Below are 12,742 nucleotides of genomic sequence, written 5' to 3'. Positions count from 1 at the left end.
CGTAAGTTACACAACCAAATTGTATTTGGACAAACGGAAATATTGCATCTTCAAGAAGAGGTGGGTGGCTCTGAAAAGAGCCTTTGTGGAGTTTGTCGAAGAGGCTAAATAATTTACTTCTTGGCAGCCTTCTCGGTCTTCTTGGGCAGAAGGACAGCCTGGATGTTGGGCAGCACACCACCCTGAGCGATGGTCACTCCTCCCAGCAGTCTGTTGAGCTCCTCATCGTTACGCACGGCCAGCTGCAGATGACGGGGGATGATACGACTCTTCTTGTTGTCACGGGCAGCGTTTCCAGCCAACTCCAGGATCTCAGCGGTCAGATATTCCAGCACAGCCGCCAGATAAACCGGGGCACCGGCTCCAACACGATGAGCATAGTTGCCTTTACGCAGCAGTCTGTGGACACGACCCACGGGGAACTGAAGCCCGGCGCGAGATGAGCGAGTCTTGGACTTAGCCTTCACCTTTCCTCCTGTCTTACCTCTTCCGGACATGATTCAGTTTATTCTAGAGATGAACACAGAATAATTTGTAAACAGGCCGAAGAGCCGTCTTTATATCCTCACTAAGGTTCGTGCTTATTGGTCAAATATGGCTCTGTGCATCATCACCCAATCAGAGAAGGACTGACAGAGATAATAGGGTTTGGTTTACATTGTTGGCGAACTTTTCATACGATCTCTCCACCAATCATACACGCAAATGTAGGCGGTGAAGGAAGTTATAATAACAACGTGGATATTGTTATATCAGCGTATAAGGCGCTCCCCACAGAGCCGACAATATAGAACCATGTCACTATACTATAATATGAATAATAACCTCAGGCTTATTGGAATGTCTTATAACCTCTAACATAATACCAGGCCTGTTATGATGCCTTTATAGCAGAAGGAGGAGAGATGTTTTTCGACCTATTCTCATTATTGGATCAGCGCTCTGCCTGTTGGACAAACCGTCATAATTGTGGGCTGACATAACATGTTGTGTTAAACAAATAAAAAGTGACGAAATGCAGATACTTTCTATATACCGGATTTCAAAATCACATTATATTGTCAATTTGATTTGCTATAAATGCACCCAAACTATTTAAAAATGCATGTATGTCGAGTCAAGGGGGCACTTAGTGTCACTGTATAGATGTAGCAGTACTGTCTATCTGTATGTCATGTATGTCATGTATGTTAATATTATGGAGCACACCAAGAGCTAATAACTCAAAATTATTTTAGCAAAAGCAATTAGATTACGGAAGGAACTAGATAATAACCCAACGCCAAGTCTTCATTCTAGTGGAATGGATGCTGTTTACAAGTACCACTTGCATTAGAACTGGTCTTACTTTGTGCCATTGAAAGAAAATCCCAATTTGGCTAAACAATCAACGTTCCTAGTTTGTGTAGTAATTTAAGGCTGTAAGGCATGTTATTTCAGTCTGTTCCAATAGTTATCAAGACTGGATTAACGTAATGGGAGACTATTCAGTTTCTTAATTTTGGAATTAGTTACATATTACAATAAATGTAATGTAATTAACTTTAATTGCATCCCCTTAACAATTGTATGTATTGAGCTGTACTGTACCCATTCTGCAATATGTTAATAACATTTTCAATCAATCAATAGATGAGTTCTCCACTGTAATATAATTATGTGACCTGTATGTATATGCTAATATGTTGTACCTCCCCACCTATGGTACCACTACCAAATGTCCAAGGGGATCAATAAAGGAATATAATATTATCATGCAATTTGCAGTTTGTTCTGCTTTAGCCAACGAGAGATGCTAGTATAAATATCAGAATTAAAGTGACTTTAGTATAACTGGCATGTTGAAATAATTAGTTAATGGAATGTACTTTTCATGATTACGGTGGTGGCTCTTAAAAGAGCCTTTGGGTTATGAATGTATGAAAGCAGATTTAAGCTCGCTCTCCACGGATGCGGCGGGCCAGCTGGATGTCTTTGGGCATGATGGTCACCCTCTTGGCGTGGATGGCGCACAGGTTGGTGTCCTCAAACAGACCGACCAGGTAAGCCTCACTGGCCTCCTGAAGAGCCATGACAGAAGAGCTCTGGAAGCGCAGGTCAGTCTTGAAGTCCTGGGCGATTTCTCTGACCAGGCGCTGGAAAGGCAACTTGCGGATCAGCAACTCGGTGGACTTCTGGTAACGACGGATCTCTCTCAGCGCCACGGTACCGGGCCTGTAACGATGTGGCTTCTTCACGCCGCCGGTAGCCGGTGCGCTCTTACGAGCAGCCTTGGTGGCGAGCTGCTTCCTTGGGGCTTTGCCACCGGTGGACTTACGAGCGGTCTGCTTAGTTCTAGCCATTACGAGAAACTATGTTTTCTTCTTCACTCCAACAATATACGCTGCTGTGCCGTAACTCTGGCCTTATATAACTAACGTGGAGGCGCAGCCGTTTCTGATTGGTCTCAGCTCTGGGAGTTCGTTATTCCGCCTACATCTCACACGATTATTGGAGGACTGGTCTTTTGGAAAAACCGCCAACAAAACGTCTTTCCTGATTGGGTGAGAAAACACCCCGATAATAAAACGCGACTCTCCAACTCGCTGATTAATTTGAACTGAAAAAAAACTATGGGTAGTAACTCATACTGGACAGCGGTATAAATATTATATATATATACAGATTACAACATGCACAAACATAAATTGACCATAATGGCAGCAATTTGTGTATTACTGCAATTTTTGGGGCTCAACTCACTATCTGAAGCGGTGCGACTGATTGAGACCATTTTTCTTTACCTGCCAATGTTGCTGGTCTCGATCACTAATCACATAAATAAATGGGTAGAACTACAAGTAGTGTTTTGTAGCTGTGCCCGTTTCATTTAAATCGTGGTGGTCCATAAAAGAGCCTTTTGTGAGAGACAATGTTCCACTTGTTCTGTAGAATAATGGTTGCTTTTAGATATTTAATGTGAGGTAGTGGGGAACATAATGTGCCAAATATAGTGTCAGAGCGGCCATTTACGCACAAACATAAATGCACCATAATGATAGCAATTTATGTATTTCCACAATAAAGGACTCAACTCGTTGTGGTATCTACGTTAGTATAGGACCAACTGATCAAACCGGACTTTGATTAGTCCAATTAAGAACCTAGATCTGATCTAGCTTTTTTGTGGTATATTCTCTATGTATTGTCTCGAGTTTGCTTTGTTGCCGTGCTGGTGCTGGAAGTAACTCGTTGAAATCAACCATCCCAAAAGTAATACTAAGTTATATACTTCGATAAGCCCCCTTCACTTCCACACACTAGAGTACAATATTGCTTTTCATGGAAGTGGTGGGTGGCTCTTAAAAGAGCCTTTTGTTGAATTAAAGACAACGTTCTGTTCAAACGCTTATCTCTTCTTGGGAGCTCCTCTCTTAGCTGCTTTTGGCTTGGCAGCCTTAGCTGGGGCCTTCTTGGGCGCAGCGGGCTTTTTCACCTTCTTTGGGCTCTTAGCTGCTACCTTCTTGGGACTCTTGGCCGCTACCTTCTTGGGACTCTTAGATGCTACCTTCTTGGGACTCTTGGCTGCTACCTTCTTTACTTTCTTGGGAGACTTCTTGGCGGCAGCAGGCTTCTTAGTTGCCACCTTCGTGGGCTTTTTGACCGCGACAGGTTTCTTGGCTGCAGGCTTCTTGACTTTCGGAGCGGCTTTCTTTGCGGGCTTTTTGGCTTTAACCTCAGCCTTGTTGATCTTGAAAGAGCCGGAGGCTCCGGTACCTTTGACCTGGACCAGGGTCCCCTTCGTCACCAGACTCTTGATGGCAGTCTTCACACGAGCCTTGTTCTTAACCACATCGTAGCCACCGGCAGCCAGAGCCTTCTTTACGGCAGCAAGAGACACGCCGCTCCTCTCTTTGGAAGCAGACACTGCCTCGACGACCAAGTCACTGACGCTGGGACCTGCTTTCGTGGGTCTGGGAGCTGCCTTCTTCTTGGCAGCCTTAACCGGAGCGGCGGGAGCTGGAGCTGGGGCGACTTCTGCCATCTTCTCTCGTTCTCTGCTGCGAAACAGAAGCTGAAGTAACTAGGAGGAGTAGGAGCGTCAACAGACTGATAGTGTGGCCGAGGCGGGGGGCTGGTCTTAAACACTGCATGAGAGCCATGTAGACTCAACCAGCCCGGTCCTCCTCTGTGCTGTCAAAATGCTCTGTCGCTTGTGTTTTCTCTTCGCATAAAATAGTTAAAATACACAACTATGAATATTGCAGAAATCTAACGCCAAATGTCCCAGCTAGTAGACACATGTCCCGTCAGACTCACACTATTTGGAGAAGCGTGGTTAATTTGTGGACGCTCCAAAACAATAATGTGTGCCGTCACCACTGTTGTGCAGCTACTTTTTTCTTGTATTTATCTCTTACAATTCTTTAGAGTAAATTAGAATCCGACAAAATCTCGTTTTCCAGCGAGCCGAGCTACCTGACAAGGGACTGAAAGAAAGATGAGTCATCTGGGGTGACGCGTTTTGTTTTAAATGGGTGACTTTTCGGTGTTGGTAAACACAGTCTTTTGTTGGTGGTGGCCTGTAGTGTGGGTGACCTCGACTTCGTTTGAGTAAGTGGAAGGTTTAATGTGGCCTATATATGGATTAAAAAAACTGAAATTAGTCCTACCTTTATGAGCATGTACTGTATACATTTAGCTTTTTGTTTACAATACAGGCTTTAAAAGACAAATTAAACAACATCTAACAGCCCTACGCCTGCACATTATGTACATGTAGACACACACACATACCTATAGTTACTTTTATTTTTACTTTATTGTATTTTTTGTGACAGGAATATTAGTAGCCTATCAAATAGGTGGTAAGAGTATGGTTTCTCACTGCTTGTGAATTGAGTGCATATTTAATATTGTAGCGACCCTGGGATTTGGGTCGGGTGGGTCCGTTCAGCTGTCGCTCAACACTCCGCCATCCCGGCGCTGGCGGACGCGCCAGCCACGGGTTGACAGAGTCGAGAGTGCACGGGCTGACCTGGGGAAGGTATAAAGAGGGTGGGGCACACAGCGTGCACTCGCTCTGGGGCATGGGAAATGGTAGCAATGAGTCTGAGTGATACCGCAACCTGTAATGGTGATTTCATTGAGGTGTGGGGTATTGTGTTGGGTACTGCGGGGATTTGAGTACTGGTTAGCGGGTATTGGAGTGGAGCTAGCAGTTAGCGTAGCGTCGGCCGGTGGTTAGGTGTAGCGCGTCTCTCTGTCGGCCTGGAACAGGAGGACGCGGGCAACCTGGAACCAAGGTATTTGTATGGGACTATGGGTAATTGGTGGTTGTCGTCTCCTGTGGCCTGACTGAGAGGGTTGCAGCCGTAACCAATAAGAGCACTCACGGGCTAGCAGGAGCGTGGCGTCGTAACCGGTGGTTAGGCCATAGCCACCGGAAGCGTCGCGTGGCTAGCTGCTGCCCTAGCTTTGCTGCGGGGGGGGGGGGGGTAATCTTGTTGACTGTGGGTGAATTTGGTTCATCTCTCGGGGCGAGAGATTTAATAGGGAGGGGGTAGTGTAGCGACCCTGGGATTTGGGTCGGGTGGGTCCGTTCAGCTGTCACTCAACACTCCGCCATCCCGGCGCTGGCGGACGCGCCAGCCACGGGTTGACAGAGTCGAGAGTGCACGGTCTGACCTGGGGAAGGTATAAAGAGGGTGGGGCACACAGCGTGCACTCGCTCTGGGGCATGGGAAATGGTAGCAATGAGTCTGAGTGATACCGCAACCTGTAATGGAGAACTGTTGTGAATAAAGACCTGCACTGAGAACTACCAACCTGCCTCGAGAGTCGTCTTATAACGGTGGAAAGCAGAAACTGCAAAAAGTACACAAACAGTCCATGCAAGACCTCTATTGTTAGTGTCTATTGGTGTAGTACATGTTGATACATTCTGAAGAAATGGTTCAAGGAATGAAACATACTATGTTTCTAGTCTACTATACCAGTACCATAGTGGGGCATTGGTTTATACACATGGCCCATGGTGAGACCCAGTCCTGTGTAAATATTGGTGTCATCTGTTTAGTAACCCAAACAAGAGGAAATCATCGGCGCAACTCAGCATCATCAGAAAACATCTCTTACAAAAATGTATCCTGGCATTCCTATGATAAAAAAATTATGCCAGTTACCATGGATTATACCATGTTATTAATGGTTCCATTACATTTACTATGGCTGTACCATGGTCCATGGTACATCTTTATATAATGACTGGTACCATGGTAACAAAAAAAAGAGCACCTTGTGAGACACAAAAGAAACGATTGAGCTGCTGATCAGTTTGATCAAGTCCTTATTGGTAAATACTGCTCAGAAAAGTTAGGCCCAAATCTGTGATTTTATGTTGTATGACAGAAACTACGAGTGGAGAGAGCATGGTGTGGTGTATCAGTGAATTTGTTGAAGTCCAAACCATAGGGGATGCCTGATGAGCAGAGTACCATTTCAGCCAGATGCGGAGGCTGCATATCCTGCGAAACATGGAGGGAGAGGGGACCGGCGATGATCAGTATTGCTGAAGTCATATTTTAGACTTCCGATTGCTGGCGTTTGATGTCAACAATGTTATAAAAGCGTATTGTTGTTGTAATAATGTATATAACATTTAACGTAGGTATGGGGTGGTTCATCTTTTTCATTATAATTATATGAGCCTGGAATGTATTATTTTTCGAATAGCATTTCCACTTTGAAAATGCTAAAATAAACATTATCCATGTGTATTATAAAGACCAATAATGTATTATTGATCAAGGTTCTAATACAGCAGGTGATATATTCATTTACTGTATAATTGTGATGTACAAGCTAGAATTCTATCCAATCTAGCTACTTAACAAACTAAAAATAACAGGATTTTGACTATATATAATTTGCAACTTAATAGCCATCCAAACTATTACAGTTGCTAGTCATTTATTAATCAATAAGTAAGATATACAATTCAGTCTCCCGACAGACAGCCCTACCATGATAATATCTGTACAAACGAAATGTAGGACATTTTTAAATAGAGAATTTTAAAAAGGAAATACCCGGCACTCAGTAACCACTTTGATAAACAGCGCAATCATGAGAATAATAGGAATAACTCTCTCACAACAGAGTGGATGGCTCTTAAAAGAGCCTTTGGGTTAATCTTTAGTGAACAGCGTAGTTTACTTGGAGCTAGTGTACTTGGTCACAGCCTTGGTTCCCTCAGAGACAGCGTGCTTCGCCAGCTCACCGGGGAGCAGCAGACGCACAGCGGTCTGTATCTCCCTGGAGGTGATAGTGCGGCGCTTATTGTAGAGAGCCAATTTCGAGGCTTCTCCAGCGATGCGCTCGAAGATGTCGTTAACGAAGGAGTTCATGATCCCCATGGCCTTGGAGGAAACGCCGGTGTCGGGATGAACCTGCTTCAGAACTTTGTAAATATAAATGGCATAACTCTCCTTCCTGGACTTTCTGCGCTTCTTGCCACCCTTTGCAGTTGTCTTGGTGACGGCTTTCTTGGAGCCCTTCTTGGGCGCTGGCTTGGCTGGTTCAGGCATATTCGACGGCTTATCAGAATCGAATGGTGACGGTTGCTTACGTTTCCTGCCGTATTTATAGGAGGTCGATGCAAATAGTACTGCGTGGCTTCTACGATACGATTGGTTGGGCGTGGCGAGAATATTTTGGTTTATTATTTGGCAGTGCTGGGAAAAGTATTGAGCAAAAGTCCAAATACACTAATAGAATAGTACTGCAAAAAGTCCTCAATTTTAAGTATTTATAATTTAAATAGTTTCTAATCAAGTAAAAGTATACATACAAGTATTAAAGTATCCTAGACCTACAATATATATAATCAAAAGTAAAAATATTTGTTCAATAAAAGTAAACATGTGCTTAAGACTCTATATTGATCCAGTCTCCTGGTTGTACCACAACATCCAGGTCAACTAATTGGAGACTAGTTTAAACTAGTCTCAACATTGTAACCACCATGTTATAAACAGATGATTATGACTATTGATGTTTGTGCTGTCATGAACACAACTCCCCAATGTTAGCCTCCTCTCTCCATTGACTTCCATGGTGAAATTGAACACGGAAAAGTCACACTTTTCAGTCAAGAAGGCAAATCAAAAACAATTTGTTTACACTAGCAAAGTCTCACCATCAATGTTTCAAATACATATCTACATTTTTCTTTCAACAATATCTTACTGTCTCCCAATCTGGTCCCTCACAACAAAGGCCATTACAGAACCCATAGCAAGACTTTACAATAGCGCTTATACAATTCATGGTAAATGTCCACCCTGTACTCACCACTGAACTGCACTCTCACACTCCTCTGCTACAACTTTTCAGAACTACACAAAAAGAACTACACTTCCAAACAAAAATGTTTATTTTATTTGTTCCTTTAGGGATTTATAATAAGGGCATTCATGTACTTTCTACACCAACTCATTGTATTACACTGATACAGGCATTATATCACCATGTATTTGTCCCTTTAAAATAAATCAAATAAACTAAAACCGCGTAAACATTGTATAATAACTCAACTATGCGTTTTATAAAAAAAGATGTCCAGTGCCTACAAGTAGCGAATCCACACTTCCAAACAAAATGTTTATTTTATTTGTTCCTTTAGGGATTTACATACCTGTAATACTATATCTGTACATATTAGTGTCTTTATAGCTGATCACTGTACATATTAATACTACAACTCTGTACAGTACATACATCTGCTTAGCACTATTACTCAGTTGTACTCATTTATATATTTTATAGCGAGTTTATTCACCTGTATAGCATATTACGATTGCATTTAACTGTTATATTTGCACTATAGTTTGATGCCTTCTTTACATTGTACTGTAATTGCATTGTATGATTTCAATAGATTTGAATCTTAATATATTACTTACAAAGTGTTGTACGAATAATCTTGAGGCATATCAATTTAATTGTAATTGTTCACACATGTTCAGGGAGCCCTGCCGTGAGATGAGACTTGTGTACTAGTCACTGAAACGTCTTTCACGTTAGTCTTCTCATTATTAAAACCACCATCAGTTATTAAGTAGCAACGTCAGGAACCGTAGGCATTGCATCAGTGACTGGATTAAATTAAATGCTAAAACAAATTCGGTGCCATGCCTGAGACAACTCAGTTTAATACTTTTCACAAATAAACGTATGTAGAGTGTGCTCATTCAGTGATAAGGTGGGTGGCTCTGAAAAGAGCCTTTGGGTTTTGGATAGTTAGGGTTGAATGGAAGTCTAGCCGCCGAAGCCGTACAGAGTGCGTCCCTGTCTCTTCAGAGCATAGACCACATCCATGGCGGTCACGGTCTTTCTCTTGGCGTGTTCGGTGTAGGTGACGGCATCACGGATCACATTCTCCAGGAAGACCTTGAGAACACCACGAGTCTCCTCGTAGATGAGACCGGAGATACGCTTCACTCCGCCACGACGAGCCAGACGACGGATAGCGGGTTTGGTGATTCCCTGGATGTTATCACGAAGCACTTTGCGGTGACGCTTAGCGCCTCCTTTACCAAGTCCCTTACCTCCCTTTCCTCTTCCACTCATTATAACGTATGTAAGAAAACAAACGAATGTAGCAACTGGCCAACCGCCTGCTTATTTGAACCCTCTCTGAGGACGTGGTTGAGACCAAGAAGCGCGCGCAGGGACAAATGTGGAGGGAGGGTTTGAGGTTTACATCTGAACATGTTTTGAGGAAGTGTTGTTTTCCCAATACAATACATCATCCTGAGAACCAGGGGAAAAAGTGTTGTCACTTGTATTTTTTTTAAACATTTAACATATATATATATATATCTTTTTTTTTACTTAATTTTAACTATATTCATATTTTACAAGATGTGCACTGTAGTGCACAACCGGACTTCATTGATCGTAAAACAATAAGAATCATAAGAATATTTTGGAATTATGAAAATTGCATCCACATTGTCTTTTAACTGGCCAAAAGTGTGTGTGTGTGACAACGAAGAAAAGAAAACTTCTAATTTGATTCTTCTGAATTGTTCCTGTAGAAGGCAGGCCCCTTTTCTGAAGTAGACCAGTGTTCCTCTGGGAACCGTGTCAGTCAAGTACATGACTGAATTACCACATATTCCCATCTGTTCATCTGTGTCATTCTTCCATGTTTGCTCTGATTAAAAACCTCAGATCCCTACATTTGGTTTTGGCCCATGAAGCTGTCTTTATCAACTTCATGTGGCTCAGTGCATTGCTATACTGAGATATATTGTTTGTATATGTGATATAAATGGATGCTTGTGCCTTGCTAGTGAAATATATTGTTTCTATGTGATATAAATGCATACTTGTGCGTTGCTACACTGAGATAGTCTCATGTATCTGCCATGACCGACTACCTTGTTGTTGTTGTCCTTACAGTATGCTATGCTGTAATTTGACCAGAACAAAGCTTATTTGTGGGTAGTGTACTAATATTTCATAACTGTCCTTTCAGAAAGCACTGAGCACACTACAGGTATAGTTCAGACCTCCTTCTTGAGTGTTATACAGAGACAAATATATAAATAAGATGAAGAGGGTGGGGTATGCTATTGACCTAAATAATATACATCTGTATTTTAGATTCGTTCACTGGAAGAAGACGTATCATCCGCGGTCACCTGCAGCTGGCTGTGCGTAATGAAGAGGAACTAAACTAACTCCGGCGTGTTGACCAAGAAGACTAATGACTATTTACATGCGCAACATTGACAAGACAAATTAACCAAACCGGTCTGAATACATGCAATTGTGCTTATGTACTGTTTCCATAAATGGGAAGAATGAATACTTAAAGACTTTATGTTGACGAGGAAATGTGTTGTTTTGTAATCCATTGTAACTAATGCATCGTTCTGCCGTGGTTTGATTTGATCAGTCGGCTAGACTGAAAGTTTAGCAATATATTGTAACTATATATAACTCTATATATAACTATATTGTAGTGATTGTTAATTGTACATAATTCACCCACGGAACTATTGTTAGGAACAAGAGTTCCGCCCGAACATTATAGGAGGTGGCACTTACGAGGTAACAAATGCACCATGATGGCAGCAATTTATGAATTTCCACATGTATGGATGTGATATGCAGTCTGATCTATATTTTAATTAATCATTAATTAGCTTATGATTATATACAAATTGGCTTGGAAGGAGTGAGACTCAATGTTCCCCGTCTGGTTCAAATAACTACAGATCGAAAAATGAAATACATGTTTTGTATAATTAGAAGACTCCTTCCGAAAAATGAAATACATGTTTTGTATAATTAGAAGACCCCTTCACCTCAATGTATACTATTACATTAGAATGCATTGTTCCTTCATGGGAAATGGTGGTTGGCTCTTAAAAGAGCCTTTTGATGTGAACAATGTTCTGCTTGGACGCTTACTTCTTCTTGGGAGCTGCTTTGGGCTTGGCAGCCTTCTTCGCTGGAGCCTTTTTGGGAGCAACAGGCTTTTTCGCCTTCTTTGGGCTCTTGGCTACTACCTTCTTGGGACTCTTGGCTACTACCTTCTTGGGACTCTTGGCTACTACCTTCTTGGGACTCTTGGCTACTACCTTCTTGGGACTCTTGGCTGCTACCTTCTTGGGAGACTTCTTGGCTGCAATAGCCTTCTTAGCTGCAACAGGCTTCTTAAGCTTTTTAGCGGCGACTGGTTTCTTGGCCGCTGGCTTCTTGGCTTTAACCTCAGCCTTCTTGTTGATCTTGAAAGAGCCGGAGGCTCCGGTACCTTTGACCTGGACCAGGGTCCCCTTCGTCACCAGACTCTTGATGGCAGTCTTCACACGAGCCTTGTTCTTATCCACGTCGTAGCCACCGGCAGCCAGAGCCTTCTTTACAGCAGCAAGAGACACGCCGCTCCTCTCTTTGGAAGCGGACACTGCCTCGACGACCAAGTCACTGACGCTGGGACCTGCTTTCGTGGGTCTGGGAGCTGCCTTCTTCTTGGCAGCCTTAGCCGGAGCGGCGGGAGCTGGAGCTGGGGCGACTTCTGCCATCTTCTCTCGTTCTCTGCTGCGAAACAAAACAAGCTGAAGTAACTAGGAGCGTCAACAGACTGATAGTGTGACCGAGGCGGGGGGCTGGTCTTAAACACTGCATGAGAGCCATGTAGACTCAACCAGCCCGGTCCGCCTCTGTACTGTCAAAATGTTCTGTCGCTTGTGTTTTCTCTTCGCATAAAATAGTTAAAATACACAACTATGAAAATTGCAGAAATCTAACGCCAAATGTCCCAGCTAGTAGACACATGTCCCGTCAGAATCAAACTATTTTGAGAAACGTGGTTAATCTGTGAACGCTCCAAAACAATAATGTGTGCCGTCACCACTGTTGTGCAGCTACTTTTTTCTTGTATTTATCTCTTACAATTCTTTATAGTAAATTAGAATCCGACAAAATCTCGTTTTCCAGCGAGCCGAGCTACCAGACAAGGGACTGAAAGAAAGATGAGTAATCTGGGGTGACGCGTTTTGTTTTAAATGGGTGACTTTTCGGTGTTGGTAAACACAGTCTTTTGTTGGTGGTGGCCTGTAGTGTGGGTGACCTCGACTTCGTTTGAGTAAGTGGAAGGTTTAATGTGGCCTATATATGGATTAAAAAAACTGAAATTAGTCCTACCTTTATGAGTATGTACCGTATACAATAAACATAGCTACATTTA

At 42.7% G+C, this 12,742-nt stretch overlaps 6 protein-coding genes across 6 annotated transcripts; all 6 read right to left on the bottom strand.

Moving 5' to 3' along the window:
• Positions 1–113: 113 nt before the first annotated feature.
• On the bottom strand, positions 114–497 carry LOC311223834 (histone H2A-like; the record flags this gene model as incomplete). The annotated part of the gene is made up of 1 exon (XM_084308598.1): positions 114–497. The coding sequence occupies one exon, from the start codon at positions 495–497 to the stop codon at positions 114–116; it is 384 nt and encodes a 127-aa protein (XP_084164724.1).
• Positions 498–1,931: 1,434 nt separating this feature from the next.
• On the bottom strand, positions 1,932–2,342 carry LOC311246924 (histone H3.2-like; the record flags this gene model as incomplete). Its single annotated transcript, XM_084337178.1, has 1 exon — positions 1,932–2,342. The coding sequence occupies one exon, from the start codon at positions 2,340–2,342 to the stop codon at positions 1,932–1,934; it is 411 nt and encodes a 136-aa protein (XP_084193304.1).
• Positions 2,343–3,388: 1,046 nt separating this feature from the next.
• Positions 3,389–4,024, bottom strand: LOC311246782 (histone H1-like; the record flags this gene model as incomplete). The annotated part of the gene is made up of 1 exon (XM_084337030.1): positions 3,389–4,024. The coding sequence occupies one exon, from the start codon at positions 4,022–4,024 to the stop codon at positions 3,389–3,391; it is 636 nt and encodes a 211-aa protein (XP_084193156.1).
• A 3,169-nt stretch (positions 4,025–7,193) lies between these two features.
• Positions 7,194–7,568, bottom strand: LOC311247058 (histone H2B-like; the record flags this gene model as incomplete). The annotated part of the gene is made up of 1 exon (XM_084337354.1): positions 7,194–7,568. One exon carries the CDS (start codon positions 7,566–7,568, stop codon positions 7,194–7,196), a length of 375 nt encoding a protein of 124 aa, XP_084193480.1.
• A 1,732-nt stretch (positions 7,569–9,300) lies between these two features.
• LOC311247152 (histone H4) lies at positions 9,301–9,612 on the bottom strand (the record flags this gene model as incomplete). The annotated part of the gene is made up of 1 exon (XM_084337474.1): positions 9,301–9,612. The coding sequence occupies one exon, from the start codon at positions 9,610–9,612 to the stop codon at positions 9,301–9,303; it is 312 nt and encodes a 103-aa protein (XP_084193600.1).
• A 1,850-nt stretch (positions 9,613–11,462) lies between these two features.
• LOC311246822 (histone H1-like) lies at positions 11,463–12,077 on the bottom strand (the record flags this gene model as incomplete). Its single annotated transcript, XM_084337068.1, has 1 exon — positions 11,463–12,077. One exon carries the CDS (start codon positions 12,075–12,077, stop codon positions 11,463–11,465), a length of 615 nt encoding a protein of 204 aa, XP_084193194.1.
• Between the last annotated feature and the right edge of the window lie 665 nt (positions 12,078–12,742).

Source organism: Notolepis coatsorum, assembly GCF_963971535.1.
Source record: "Notolepis coatsorum genome assembly, chromosome: 2".
Taxonomy (NCBI): Eukaryota; Metazoa; Chordata; class Actinopteri; order Aulopiformes; family Paralepididae; genus Notolepis; species Notolepis coatsorum.
The sequence above is the reverse complement of the archived record's forward strand: the minus strand, read 5'-3'. Positions and strand labels throughout refer to the sequence as shown.